The sequence below is a fragment of the Lepidochelys kempii genome, chromosome 9 (assembly GCF_965140265.1).
Source record: "Lepidochelys kempii isolate rLepKem1 chromosome 9, rLepKem1.hap2, whole genome shotgun sequence".
In the NCBI taxonomy this organism is placed as follows: domain Eukaryota; kingdom Metazoa; phylum Chordata; order Testudines; family Cheloniidae; genus Lepidochelys; species Lepidochelys kempii.
The window spans coordinates 31904161-31917480 of NC_133264.1; the positions used below are offsets into that span (position 1 = coordinate 31904161).

The window sequence follows — 13320 nt, forward strand, 5'->3', positions numbered from 1 at the left end:
GCATTTTAGGCTTCAGGGACACTATGCAGCCAGAATGGGACTCCATTGTGGATGCTACAGCAGGTTAAACTCCATTTCCTTGCTTTTGTATAAACCACATCATTAAGGCTTACATATGCACCTGCCAGAGAATAATCTAGAGAATATGGAGTCACTGATTGTCCTATACTTCTTTTTTGTCAAATGGGGAGGGTTTGAGGCCACATGGAAAAATAGGGGGTCGCTCTGCTAAATTGCCATATAGTCAGATGATCATTAGAAAACCCAACTCTACAAAACACAGAGCAGCTTGAATAAGGACCAACCTCTCTATGCCATTTTCCAAATCTCCACCACCAGCAGTTCCTCCATCCACACGTTCACACCATCCCTGCAGTAAGATGAGCAGTGTCATATAATTCCTTCTCCCGGACTACACCGAGACCCAATAACTCAGAGCCCTCAGTCATGCAGTAACTGTACATAAGGGCTTCTATAAGTCCAAGGCTAGGGAGAGGTGAAGCATATTTCACTGGCCGTGCTTCCCCTTTTTCCTCAGTTATAGTGGGCATCACCTGGCCCTAGTTCAGTCAATACATTTGAAACACAGATTTCTCCTTTACATAATCAGAAAAATGTACTTCTTCCAATTTCAGATGAAAGCTATATCTAGTCATGCTGCCAAGAGTTAGACAATGTGGAGAAATTTTTATTCTGTTTAGTTTAATTTGCATCTTCAATATTAGTTAAGCATTTCCTGTGTAAAGATTCTGTATTTTTTTTTTTACCACCACATTGCCAGACAAGGCAAGCTATAAACAAAATTATGTACAAGGAAGACAAAAGGCGTTCTTTTCAACAATAAAATAGGAATTGGTATCAAGTTTACAGATTCTTAATAGCTCTTGAAAGTGTATTATTAAATAGCTTTTCCAAAGCCAGAAAAATGAGCAAACAGAACAAAATAGAAGGGAATGGCAATAGAAGTATTTATGGATTAAAGGTGCTAATAAAAGCGGTTATAAAATACAGCAGTGAAGTTAGCCATGCTGTTATAGGTCTATAGCTACTTGACTTGGAACTTGCCTAATAACTGATTGTAATGTTACAATAATTTTGAATTCCCAACTCTTGTACGGTAGGCTTTACATGTTTTTTCATTTTTTATAACAATGACATTCCTCCCTCCCCCAAACATAACGTCCACACTTCATACTGTAAATGTCGGTACGATGTTCATGTGATAAACTGCATTTATCTGAATTAACTGCACTCTGCTACTTTTGTTTTTATTTGACCTAAAATAGGAGCGCTCTCTCACTGAAGAACTATCCCCTTCAACTCGTGTCATATTTGCTTCTGGCCCTATATATTTTGAAATCAAAGTATTGAAATAGAAGCTATTTGAGATCATTTAAAAAAAATAATAATATAATTATTTCATTCCAAGGCCTGTATAGTTGAATTCTTAGTATTAAGCCTGTCTGGTTTTATAGGCAAAAGGATAAGAAAAATATTTTAAAAATGAACTCAAACATTTCTACAATTGTTTACTCCATTTTACAAAAACTAATACATGACTGTGTATTCACTTCTTGTGAGTAATGCCTCCACTGAAAACTCATGCCAAGAAAGCCTTTGTAGCACACATGTATTCTCCTGGAAGAGAGGAGGAAAGATTAAGGGGCCAAATATAAAAGTTTTAATAAAGGTATTTTAGAACCTGTATTTGCAACCATCTTCCGCATCTTAAGCTGACATACAAGTAGTCTACAATTTTCCCCCCTTTTCTAAAGTTCAGACTTTAAAAGCCACAAGTACGCCAGCATAATAATAGGTCATCTAGCACTCCATGGATGTGATGAGCACAGCTTTGCCTTTCAGAAACAGTTCACAGGAGGCCAGGTCCCTTTTTTATTTTAAATTTTTATTACAATCCACCCACACCTCCAAGTATTAACACTGAACCCTCCTGATTTTTTTTTCTTCCATAAAAAAAGAAAGTAAGTGTTGCAGACCAAGCTGAAGGGATTTAAAGTTACATTGAGGCCTAAAGAGCAGAGTAAAGGAGGTGAAAATCTAAAATGAAGAAAAAGTTACAGTTGTTTGGTTCAAACATATGATTAAATAAAAAAACAAGTTAATAAAAATTTAATTTCTTCTAATCTATTTTGAACAGTTTTCACAATTGGGAAATCTAGTCAATAAAAAACATGTAATGTAAAAGCTCTGCTTTTGGAATAAAAATCCACTTTAGAAAAACAAATCAGAATGTACTAGATGTTGCAATCATTGTAACTATATTTCTTGAGGAAAATCATCCAGCCTTTGGCCTTTTTTTCCTTTCATTGTTCCCAAGGCATGCCACTAATGTGGCTTATAGATGCATCATTGCACATAGTACCCCTATACTTAAAATTCACTTTGATTTCAGAGATATTCCCCATACTTAAAATAGAGAAATACCACCAGAACTGGTAACATCTCTAGTACATCAGAAATTTTAAGTGTGCCCAACTGTAGGCACCAAACTGGTAAAATGCTTCTACATTAAGCATCACAATGGGAAATTATACCCATCAGCTGGATTCAAAGGTGCTTTTATTTTGATATTCAAACTAACGAAAAAGGACCACAGCCGTTGATGTTGTATACTCCATTGAAGAAAGCTTTTAAACAGCATAGTATGTCTGAAATACACAGTACTTCCAAACAAACTATGAATGCCTTTAAAGATCTGTGTCATAAGTGGGGCAAGAAAACCACGTTTTAAATTTCTGTTCAGATTTTATTTGAAATCTAATTCAAATTGTCAAAGCTACAAAAAGGGGAAAACATTTGTGTTATTTTTGCTATGTCACAACATTCTAAAACAAAAATATCACTACCGCCAGCAGATCAGATACACACATTTCTGATGAAATCTCTAAACACAAAAAATGTTTCATTTGGGGAAATAGTCACAATGAAGATATTTTGTACAATATAAAACAATGACAGGTCTACAGATGCAGTTACTCATGAGTATACACATGCATTCACAAAAAATTCAGGAATGCTTTTTTGTTTGATTTTTTTGTTTTTTAAACAGACTGTTCAGGCACAAAAACAAAACCGCATTTCCAGTAAGTGACACCATCATAAAAAATATGAACATTTTGTCAGTGTTTGCTTTTCTTTGACTTCTTGTGAGATCTGTGTGGAGAACGGGACTGCGACCTGGATTTTTTCCCTGACTTTTTAGGGGACCTGGATCGTGACCTTCTTGATCTTTTGGGTGTCCTTGAGCCAGATGGTGATCTGAAAAATAAAGTTTGATTACATACGGATAGATAATTCCTTTGCTTTTTTTCTGCAGCTATATGGCCCTTTCTTCTGATCTACTTTAGAATAAAATACAGGGGAACTCCATTTAGCCGATCTAATTGGGACCGGGACCAGATCGGATAATCAAAAATTTGGATAATGAGGAAAATGGGCAATCATTTCAAGAAGTAGAGTTGCTTTTAAATTAGCTGACCCCTCCCAGAGAAGCATTAACACATGCCCTCCCCCTTCTTATCTACTTAACAGAATATACAAACCCCTAGTTGTTGCAAACAATGTTTTGTTCATTTATTAACAAGAAAACCAACATGAGTTTTTAACAAGTTGTACAGGTATTGATCATTTTTACACTCTTTACTCTTTAACCCTGAATATTATAGAGACTGTCTACCTTTCTCAACCTTTTAGTTGCAATTGCCCAGGGCCCCACACTACACTGGGCCCAGCTAAGTTAAATGCTTCAGCCCCACCACGCAGAGCACAGGCTGACAGCCCTAGCCCCACTGCCCGAGGCTGAAGCATCAATTTCCCATATTCCTGTGTGTGTGCTGGTGGTTAATACGGAGAGATGGATAATGGAGGCTCGGATAAAGGGGGTTCTACTGTATTTGTCATTTGTAAACAGAAATTTGTTACCTAGGAACATCAGTTAGCATGTACAATTTCTCCCCCCGTGGTATGTGCACTGACTCAGTTTCAGTGCTCAGAAAGTATGAGAAAAACAGCACCAATCAGTGTCACTTAAAGAAGGCAAATAATGTACAAGCTTTCCTACATGGTTCTTTCTGCAAATGCACCTTAGCCTTTGCGTTAACACCAACTTATTCCAACATTGCTCATTTCTATTCCATGCGATTATGTTAACTCGTGTTGTTAATATCTGGAAAATATCTAGCACTCTAACCAAACATGTTCATGGGTTGTGACTGAACCCAGGAATCTACAGACAAATGGAAAATGAATAAACCTACGGCACCATCTGGTCCACTCTTAATGCACATGATTAATCTCATCTAATCTAAATTGATTTCATGCCTCATCAGGCTATATGACCACTGCATGAACTCTATAGAAAGATATAATTATCCCCAAACAACTTTCTGGTTTAATATAATTGCTAACTTTGTCTACGAGGAGGTGCTTACATACTTTTGCTTGAAGAAGAAACATCACAAACATAATGCACAACAACAATTTTTCTCTTCTCTGCTGAGTCACTAATAGTAGAAGCTGAAACTTCAGTAACATGACTGCAACAAAATGCATGAGTATAGCATGCATCTAGACTTCCAGAGCAATCCTGAGTTTTGGAATGCAAACAGAGTAATACAAACCACACAAAATATTAATGAGAAATATATCTCATCTCATGCATAGCATAAATCCAGAGACCAGTATTTTGGTGACAGGAGCAGTAGGATACTATTATGCCATATCTAGAGTCAGGAATTTAGGAAGTAATTCTCCATCATTGGAAGCCCCAGTGTACACAAGACAAGACAACAGTGGTTTTCTTCTCTACACTGCTAAAATGTCTTCCATAAACCACCAAAAACTTGAGTCTACTCCAGGTCTCTCACCAGTGAGAATCTTCGCTTAAGCTGCATTTCCCAAACATGACATGAAAGATAATGAATAATCATTAATACTGTGGTGGGGTGTGCAACTCTGTTGTCAATCCCAGAACTGGGGCATTATTATTGTAGTTTGGCATTAGGCAAAGGAAGGACCTTGAATCATGTGGTTTATTGGTACTGCTGCCTTGTATAATTTAGGGTAGATTTCCAGAAGAGATGCCTAGCTTACCGTTTGGCTTTTTTACTGACATCTCTAGGAGAATCTTTGTGAGATGACCTGGAACGTGAGCTCTCTTTGTGGGATCTTTCAGATCGCTCTGAGCGCTCCGATTTTGGTGATGGGGATTTTGCTCGTCTACTGCCACTGCTGCGAGATGGACTGGGTGATGTACTGTGCCGTCTTTTCCTTTATAAAAGAACCGAAAAAATAATAATTCACACACACCACCCCTACAAAGGGATCACCTCCTTTTATATAGATTCTTTGTCAATTTAATACGCAGTTTCATTCAGTCATTCCTTAAAAATAGCATAGTGCTAACTTTTTTTAAAATCACAGCTTCCAAATAGTTCAGTACTTGGTCAGACTTTTTATCCGGTTCACAAACTACAACCTATGACTGATCCGTTTATGGATTAGTGACAAAGCTGCAATTAAATACAATATTGCTACAAGTTCTTGAAAAAGCAACACAAGTTACAAATAATGTAGCTATGCTTACTGAGGCAGCGCCAAGACTCCAGCTAAACACATACATTAGTAGAGGGCCAGCACACAGACTAAAAGCGACTGTACAATTTAAACTGTTTATACTTTTGTAGTGAGGTGAAGAATATTTAGACGTGAGCAATTTACTTTTTCCGAAGTAATTTAGTTTTAGGTCCAGCTTTCAGACCAAAAAGTTATTTCACAGTTAATTTATTCCCAAAATAACAGCTAAACACAGTTAATTGTTTTCATAGAAGTCCTATTTTTACCCACTTTTCCAGGTGCATTGACTGAAACAAAAGGTTCAGAAAGTTACTTGAGGAGTGGTTTGGGCAGATTAGAATACAAGATCTGTTAAACTCAGAATCCTGTGTTTTACTGTCCTACAATTAGATTAAATTTTAAGTAGCTGAATTCCTTTATTACGGCAAGAACCACAAATACAACTTAATTTAAAGTCTAATATTGTCTTCAAAGCTATTAAACAAATGGTTTCCATGTGCTCTGGGACGGAATAAAAGCTGCACCTCTCTTTTCTTGTTGGTGTACATTCTTCTTTTTCCTTCTTGTCTTTGGATCTGGATTCAGATTTTTCCTTGTCTTTCTTGTCTCTCTCTCGTTCTCTTTCCAGCTCCTTTTCTTTTTCCTGAGTTATTAAAAACAACTGAGAATTTAAGATTAGGTAAGATTTGTTCTATGATACGGAGAAAGGGTATCCAGTGTATCCACTACTGGGTTACAAGTTTGGAGGGACATGATCAACATCTGAATCTGGAGAAAATAATGGTTATACCAACCCACAAATCTTACATTTACTTTTCCTGATAGGTTTCAGAAAATTTAATCATCATCTTAACACCTACATTTTCTAAATTTCCATTTTCAGGAATAAGAGGTACCTCTATCTACTTAAATATATACATTCTGGTCCCTGTCTTGAGAATGAAACTATAGACTACCTTATGACAGTTTATCCAATGTTATAGAAAAATGAAATCAAAGTACTGTACCAGTCCCCACTCCTCCCTGTAACAGTGTATGTTGTCACATGCATCAACAATAAAATTAGAAAGGAGACCATACAGGTTGATGGCTGAACATGTTTAGTTTAATTTTGCCAGCTGGATCTCCCCTCCCCTCCCCGCCTTCCCCCCCGGATTACAGGAGACAGGACTATACAGTTAGTGAGTTTGAGCATAGGTACTGAAACAAGATAAAATATGGGCTTCAACATAATGTCTACATTTTTATTATTTCAAAGCTCCCTCTGTAGTTGGGAAAATTCTGCTATACACTATAGCATGAAAGGAGGATAAAGCACTCCAGATGCTGAGATAACAGATGCATGGCAGCACCATAATTATAGATGCTAATAAAGCAGCCCAGGAATTCAAATGGACTGACTTTTGAGATTATTTGGATTATAATTCAAATGCTTAGATCTCTCAGAAAGATTATGTTCTACATTACAGTAAATCCCAGGACAACTATATTATTTCTAATGTCACATCTTTTAAATTTGAAATAGTTACAGTTAAAGCATTAACTTTGGATTGCTAGTCCACTAAACCTGCTGTAGTACAATGACACACTACCATGCTACTGAAGTCAATGGATTGTTAATGGGCTACTTGGCACATTTGGTAGTACAGCAGACTAGTTTCAACTAGACAGACCTTGAACATTTAGCAACAATGAAGCTATTAAATAGCTAAACATTGCTATTTTCTCAAACTGACTGCCATACTATGAGGCAACTTTACCCTTGAAATGCTCATTTACTGTAAATTAAATAGGCAGAAAAGGGCAACCATCTCAAAGCTTAATGCACTAACTGCAAATCAGCCATTTATGCACCACGCTTTGGCAGAACTGCTAGGTTTATTTCGTAGCAAACCCAAAGAAAAGAATTATTCACCAAATAGAGAAAAACTGCACTCTCTTGATGCCAGTATTGTAAATAATGTCCGTTATAACTGCCATATTTAACATTTATAATTTATATTTTTTTACATTTTATTTACATATTTATAATTTAATGAAAATTAAAAAAAGAACAAAGCCAGCTAATGACATAGAAATCTATGCTTACAAACTGCTAGAATGAACACCAATCAAGATCAAGCCATTGCAGAACACACAGCATCTGACATGGTTATCTTGATTGTGATTTTATTTTTTTAAGTGACTCCAGTTTACTACATACATCACCTTTGCTACTCAAGATAACCACCACTTCTCTCTCCAATTATAGCTAAGACAGAGTAAAAAAGACTCTTTAAATGTCAACTACATTTAAAACAGAAGTTTGTGTTTGAAACCAGTAAGCACTAACAGCTGCTGTCATTCTCCAGATGTGTACATTTCTTCCATAGATCACCATTCTGGACTTTGACAGGTCTCTTTCCTAAAGGTGACCTGCAAATCTATTTTTAAGTGACAGGTTTCAGAGTAACAGCCGTGTTAGTCTGTATTCGCAAAAAGGAGTACTTGTGGCACCTTAGAGACTAACAAATTTATTTGAGCATAAGCTTTCGTGAGCTACAGCTCACTTCATCCGATGAGCTCTACGGCTGAAGGGTTTAGCAGCTCTTCCTTGCACATACTCTGACATACTAAGGGCCGAGAGGACTTGCTCGTTTATTTTGGGCCACTTTCCTCTAGCGCTGAGGGGAAAGCCAAAGTACTTGACCTTAGTGGCTCCCGTTAGTTTTCTGACTTCATTTGTCAGAGATGCATAGTGTCGGACTTTCTCAGCCGCCGCATCAGAGAAAGTTTGGTCTTTGTATTCAAAGCAAACAGTGACATCAACAACCAGGGCTGTTCCATCTTTGACAAAAACAAGGTCTGGTTTTCATAGTTCTTTATTGGCAGTGTGCAGATGTGGTTTTTGATAAATTGTCCACTTAAGTTTACGGGCTTCTTGTGTGAGTATTCCACATAACTTGTTGTGCCTGTGGATACGTGCATCTTGAACTTCCGGACATTGTCACAGAACATGAGAAAGCGATTCATATGAGGCATTAAAATGCCTGCACTGTACATTGCGATTGTTTTTGCCATGCCCTAGGTATTCCCTGGTGGGATACACGTTTGCTCTCAGTTTTAAGGCAGTAAGGAATTGACGCTCGGAGAACCCACGATGATGTTTCAGCCAGTCATTGCTGATCAGGTCATTTCCAAAACGAGTGACTCCACTGCCTTGGCATGGTAGATTTTCCCAGTGGGAGAATTCAGTAGCTCTCCAGTTGCAAGGGATTGGATAGACAACCTTGGGAGCCGGCTTCTCCCATTCGTTCGGTAACTCAAGGACGTGGCAGTCTGTGATCAATGATCACTGGATCTGTTATTGCAGGCATTGCCTCCTGGTGTCCTCCCGCGACCAACCACAATTTTTGGTATTCGTCCTCTATGCCATTAGCCAATGCGATGTACTGAATTGTCCAGTCTTTAGAGTGTGCAACTCTGTGTAACCGCCTCGCCTGTATAGAAGGGATAAGGCTGGAGAGCTTTGTTACTCCCAGCCCTCCATCCCTGGATCTGGCATATATAAAACTGTTACAGATGTCGGACGGTAAGTCACTCAGTCACTCTGACTGAATGCATCCGATGAAGTGAGCTGTAGCTCAAAAAACCTTATGCTCAAATAAATTGGTCTCTAAGGTGCCACAAGTACTCCTTTTCTTTTTAAGTGAGTTACCCTTACATTTGTGTGCTGAATGCCCCAAAGGAAAAGAGTCAGAGAAGTACTCAACACAAATTACTACATTTATATTTAGCTTCCAATAAATTGTATGGGTAGTTCCAAGCTTTGCTGTGACATGCCAAAAGCAATAATTCTGTAAGACTATGAGATGCTGGCAGACTAGGTGCCAGTTCACGCCAAGGCCGCACTGAACATTGACAAATGCATAGCTGAAAACCAGTCTGGTTCACCTGTGTGTTAGTACTTTTAAAAAAAGGTATTAGATTTACAATAATGTGTTTAGTCTTTATGGAATGCTTGTAGCATGCCACATGTGTTAATCTTCCTTATAATATCTGTGCCCTATGTTTTATGCATTGTAAACCTCTGTAATTGTGTAAGTCAACAAACAGGAAAGGGGTATTAATTAATGTAGAAATGCTAGTTTCTTACAGAAGGTGTTAGGTCCTGACCACCAAGAAGGCCCACTGAAACCAAATGAGCCATGGTGCTTCCCCCACCACACACACACACACACACACACCCTGCCCCAAAGAAGAGGAGACATGCAGGTGGACTCATCCCATCAGCTTGAACTCTGAGGGAAGAGAATAAAAACCCCTGGAAAAAGGAACAGTAACTCTATGCTGCTTGAAATCTGGGGTGAGAAGATTTGCAAGCATAAGCAAGAGTTCCCCGGGGCTTGGTCTGGGTTAGCCCTAAAGGACATACAGAGTATGTCTACACAGCAACTATACACCCGAGCTAGCCCATGCCAGCTGGCTCTGGCTTGCAGGGCTTGGGCTGCAGGGCTATTTCATTGCTGTGCAGATTTCTGGGCTAGGGCTAAAGCCCAAGCTCTGGGACCTCCCACCTCACAGGGTCTTAGAGCCCAGGCTCCAGCCTGAGCCCAGAAGTATGCAATCAAACAGCACCGCAGCCCGAACCTACTGGCACACGCCAGCCGTAGGTGTCTACTTGCTGTGTAGACATGCCAACAGAGCTTGCACACTACAGCAGCTTCTATTACTTTTTGGAGCCTAAGACGTGTGTGTGTGTTTACCTGCATTAAATTTGTAAATAACTCTCATTACTTTTCTTAGTTTATAAACTGACTAAAGATTTATGAATAGGATTGGCTACAAGTATTGTCTCTGGTGAAAGATCTAGGGTGCAGCTGACCTGGGGTAAGTGACTGGTCCTTTGGAACTGGGAGTAAACCGAATATTATTGTGATTTTTGGTGTAAGCTTGCCCAAGTGGCAAGACAGGCTGAGTACCCAAGGGGACCATCTGCGACTCCATGTTAAGGCTGTTATAGCACTTCAATCAAGTGTCACGTATGAACTCCTGATGAACTCTAAGTATAGGGCTTGCACCCTATTTGGGGTCTGTGCACTGCTTCCTCACAGTCTGCCCTGAAGTTGGTATTTACGCTTGTGAGCCACCCCAGATAGCCTGACAACCACCATTACTAGAACTCAAACTACGAAGTCAGACCAGAGAAACTCAGGTTAAAAGTGTTTTTCATTTACTTGCCATGGTTTTGAGAAGTTCAATTTTTATATTGTTTTGGATATATTTTAAAAATTCTGTAAGATACCACTTTCTTCTGAGCTGGCTCTGGAGGCCACAGAAGATTAATGGTAGTGGTAATGTTGCAGAATTATTCATTCTGGGGTTTAAGCACCAAGCTGGAGCTAGCTAGAACAAACTGAAGTGTAGGGAAACTAGAAGAGTTCTGAGTAATGTGTGTCCTGAATGCCATTCTCTCTCTCGCTATTTGAAAGCATTTCACAAAATGAAGTTTTTATCAATTTACCAACGGAACAGTCAAAAATCTTTAAGTGTAAACTGAAGATTTGTTTCCACTCAAGCCAGTCTACCTTGTTTTATATACTCAATAAGGTCCATAAGTGACTCTCAAACTTCTTGACTCATTCGCTACAAGCTATTTTCGGCAGCACTTTTTCTATGCATTGTTTTTTCCCCAAAATAAATTTACTGTTAGAGCTTTAACTGTTGCGTGTTTTCTTCTCAACACATTCTGATGGCAAGGAACCAAATCATGATGAACTGAGAAATATGAGATATATATTTTGGAAAGTAAAAAGGTATCCATTCTGGAGAAAGCACTTGGATTGAAACACTTAATTTAACAATACAGTAGAATGTCAACTAAATGCATTTGTGAATACATTGCCTTAGTGCAACACTACATCTGAAATCTAGAATCAGTATTGAATATATAAAGAACATTTCTTACCCTCTGAAGAAGTTTGTCTCTATAGTGTTCAACCTGTTCCTGAAAACTCTGGCCTGGTTTCTTGGGTCTTTTTCCAGACTCCAATTCATCTTGAAATTTCATCACCTTAAGCTGCAAAATTAATAACCACCATTTCAAATACATTTTTATTGGACTTAGTTATCCAACAGACAATTAGACAGACAATTTGGCTTAAAATGAAACTTGGTTGAAACGAATTATTTGGGTATTTTGTTCTCACAATATTAAATGTACAAGTGTCACATATGAAAGGACATCAACATCAAAGTGGTGAAATTGTGTATTTGACCTTAGTCTCATGCAACCGTTTACATACTTAAGAACTAAATGAAGACTGAGATTTGTTTACAGTTATTCTACTCAGTTAGTGTCCATCATTTGATTCTGCTACAACCTAAAATCTCTCTCGGAACACTGCCTACATATTTCTTGCAAATGAAAGTTTACTCTGGGTGTCTTACCATACCATTTCAATCTCTCATTTGCAGGTTTTCTTAGAAATTGTCTTTTTTCATTTAACCCCGAATTCTACCTGACCAAAATGAAGTGTTTGTGATACACAAGCCAAAATTATCCTTTTCTTCTGGGATTTTTTGGTAAACTAACTCACTTTCAAGAGGGATTATTTTAATGATGTAAATATTCTTTCATTCACTGCCCATTACAGTAGTGACATTCAGCTCAGTAGCACTGCTATAAGTAATGTTGTCCTTACTGTGATGGTACCTCCACCACGAGTCACAGTAGTAGCCAGGGAGTCTTTGTGATTTTTCCTGTGAGGAACTTCATTTTTGTCTCTGCACATTAAACTTTCCATCAAACTGATTCAAACCATAAAACTTTACTCCAACTTCTCACCTTTTTCTAAAGCCTTAATTTAACACTATTCAGTTTCTGCATATAAGCAGCACTGAATCATTAAGCCCTCTTCCAACTGACTATGCTCTATGCTTCCTGCTTTTATTCACCTGCTTCATTACTGATTTGTGCACTATTTACATTATGTCTTCCAGTATCTATAAACATTTGTTGCTGTCTCTACAGTCCACTTAGATATTAAAAGTCACCCACTTATTTTTCCTCAAAAAGCCACCTTTTTCAAAAAACATATTTATTAAAGCAAAGAAATGTTAACATGAGTTAAGTATCAGGGGGTAGCCATGTTAGTCTGTATCCACAAAAACAACGAGTCTGGTGGCACCTTAAAGACTAGCAGATTTATTTGGGCATAAGCTTTCGTGGGTTACAAGATGCCTCTGAAGAAGTGGTGTTTTACCCATGAAAGCTTATGCCCAAATTAATCTATCAGTCTTTAAGGTGCCAGCATGAGTTAAGAGTCAGAAAATGGAAAGGTTTCAGAGTAACAGCCGTGTTAGTCTGCAGCAGCCGTGTTATGCATCCAATGAAGTGAGCTGTAGCTCACGAAAGCTTATGCTCAAATAAATTGGTTAGTCTCTAAGGTGCCACAAGTCCTCCTTTTCTTTTTGAGAAAATGGAAAGTTAAGTGTTCTTAGAGCAAAATAACTCAGCCATATTGCATATGGAGAAAATACCTTGTAAACACTTCTCTGCAGATATTCTGGCAGGATTCTTACTCCTGTTTTATGTTCCCTAGCATCAGACAGGCAGAATGCCAAATTTAAGGTTTTGGGTTACCGGCTGTACTGGTCTCGGGACAAAAGCCACTATGTATTCTAAGGGCTACCCATGGAATGCTACTGAGTGGAAATCAAAGGCTCCCCAAAGAAAATAAGCCA

The 13320-nt window shown here is 38.3% G+C and overlaps 1 protein-coding gene across 12 annotated transcripts in view; it reads right to left on the reverse strand.

The window, feature by feature from the left end:
• Positions 1–287: 287 nt before the first annotated feature.
• U2SURP (U2 snRNP associated SURP domain containing) overlaps positions 288–13320 on the reverse strand; it is a 75977-nt gene continuing 62944 nt past the window's right edge. For 5 of the 12 annotated variants that reach the window (XM_073359758.1, XM_073359763.1, XM_073359762.1 and 2 more), the window contains 4 exons: positions 11543–11653; positions 6120–6256; positions 5113–5289; positions 293–3279 (listed from right to left, as the gene is read on the reverse strand). In XM_073359758.1, coding sequence (XP_073215859.1) covers positions 3141–3279; positions 5113–5289; positions 6120–6256; positions 11543–11653 — 564 coding nt within the window. In that variant the 3' untranslated portion in view covers positions 293–3140. Of the gene's footprint in view, positions 3280–5112; positions 5290–6119; positions 6257–11542; positions 11654–13320 lie in introns of those variants that run through there. The other 7 variants (XM_073359764.1, XM_073359767.1, XM_073359759.1 and 4 more) reach the window with 7 other exon arrangements.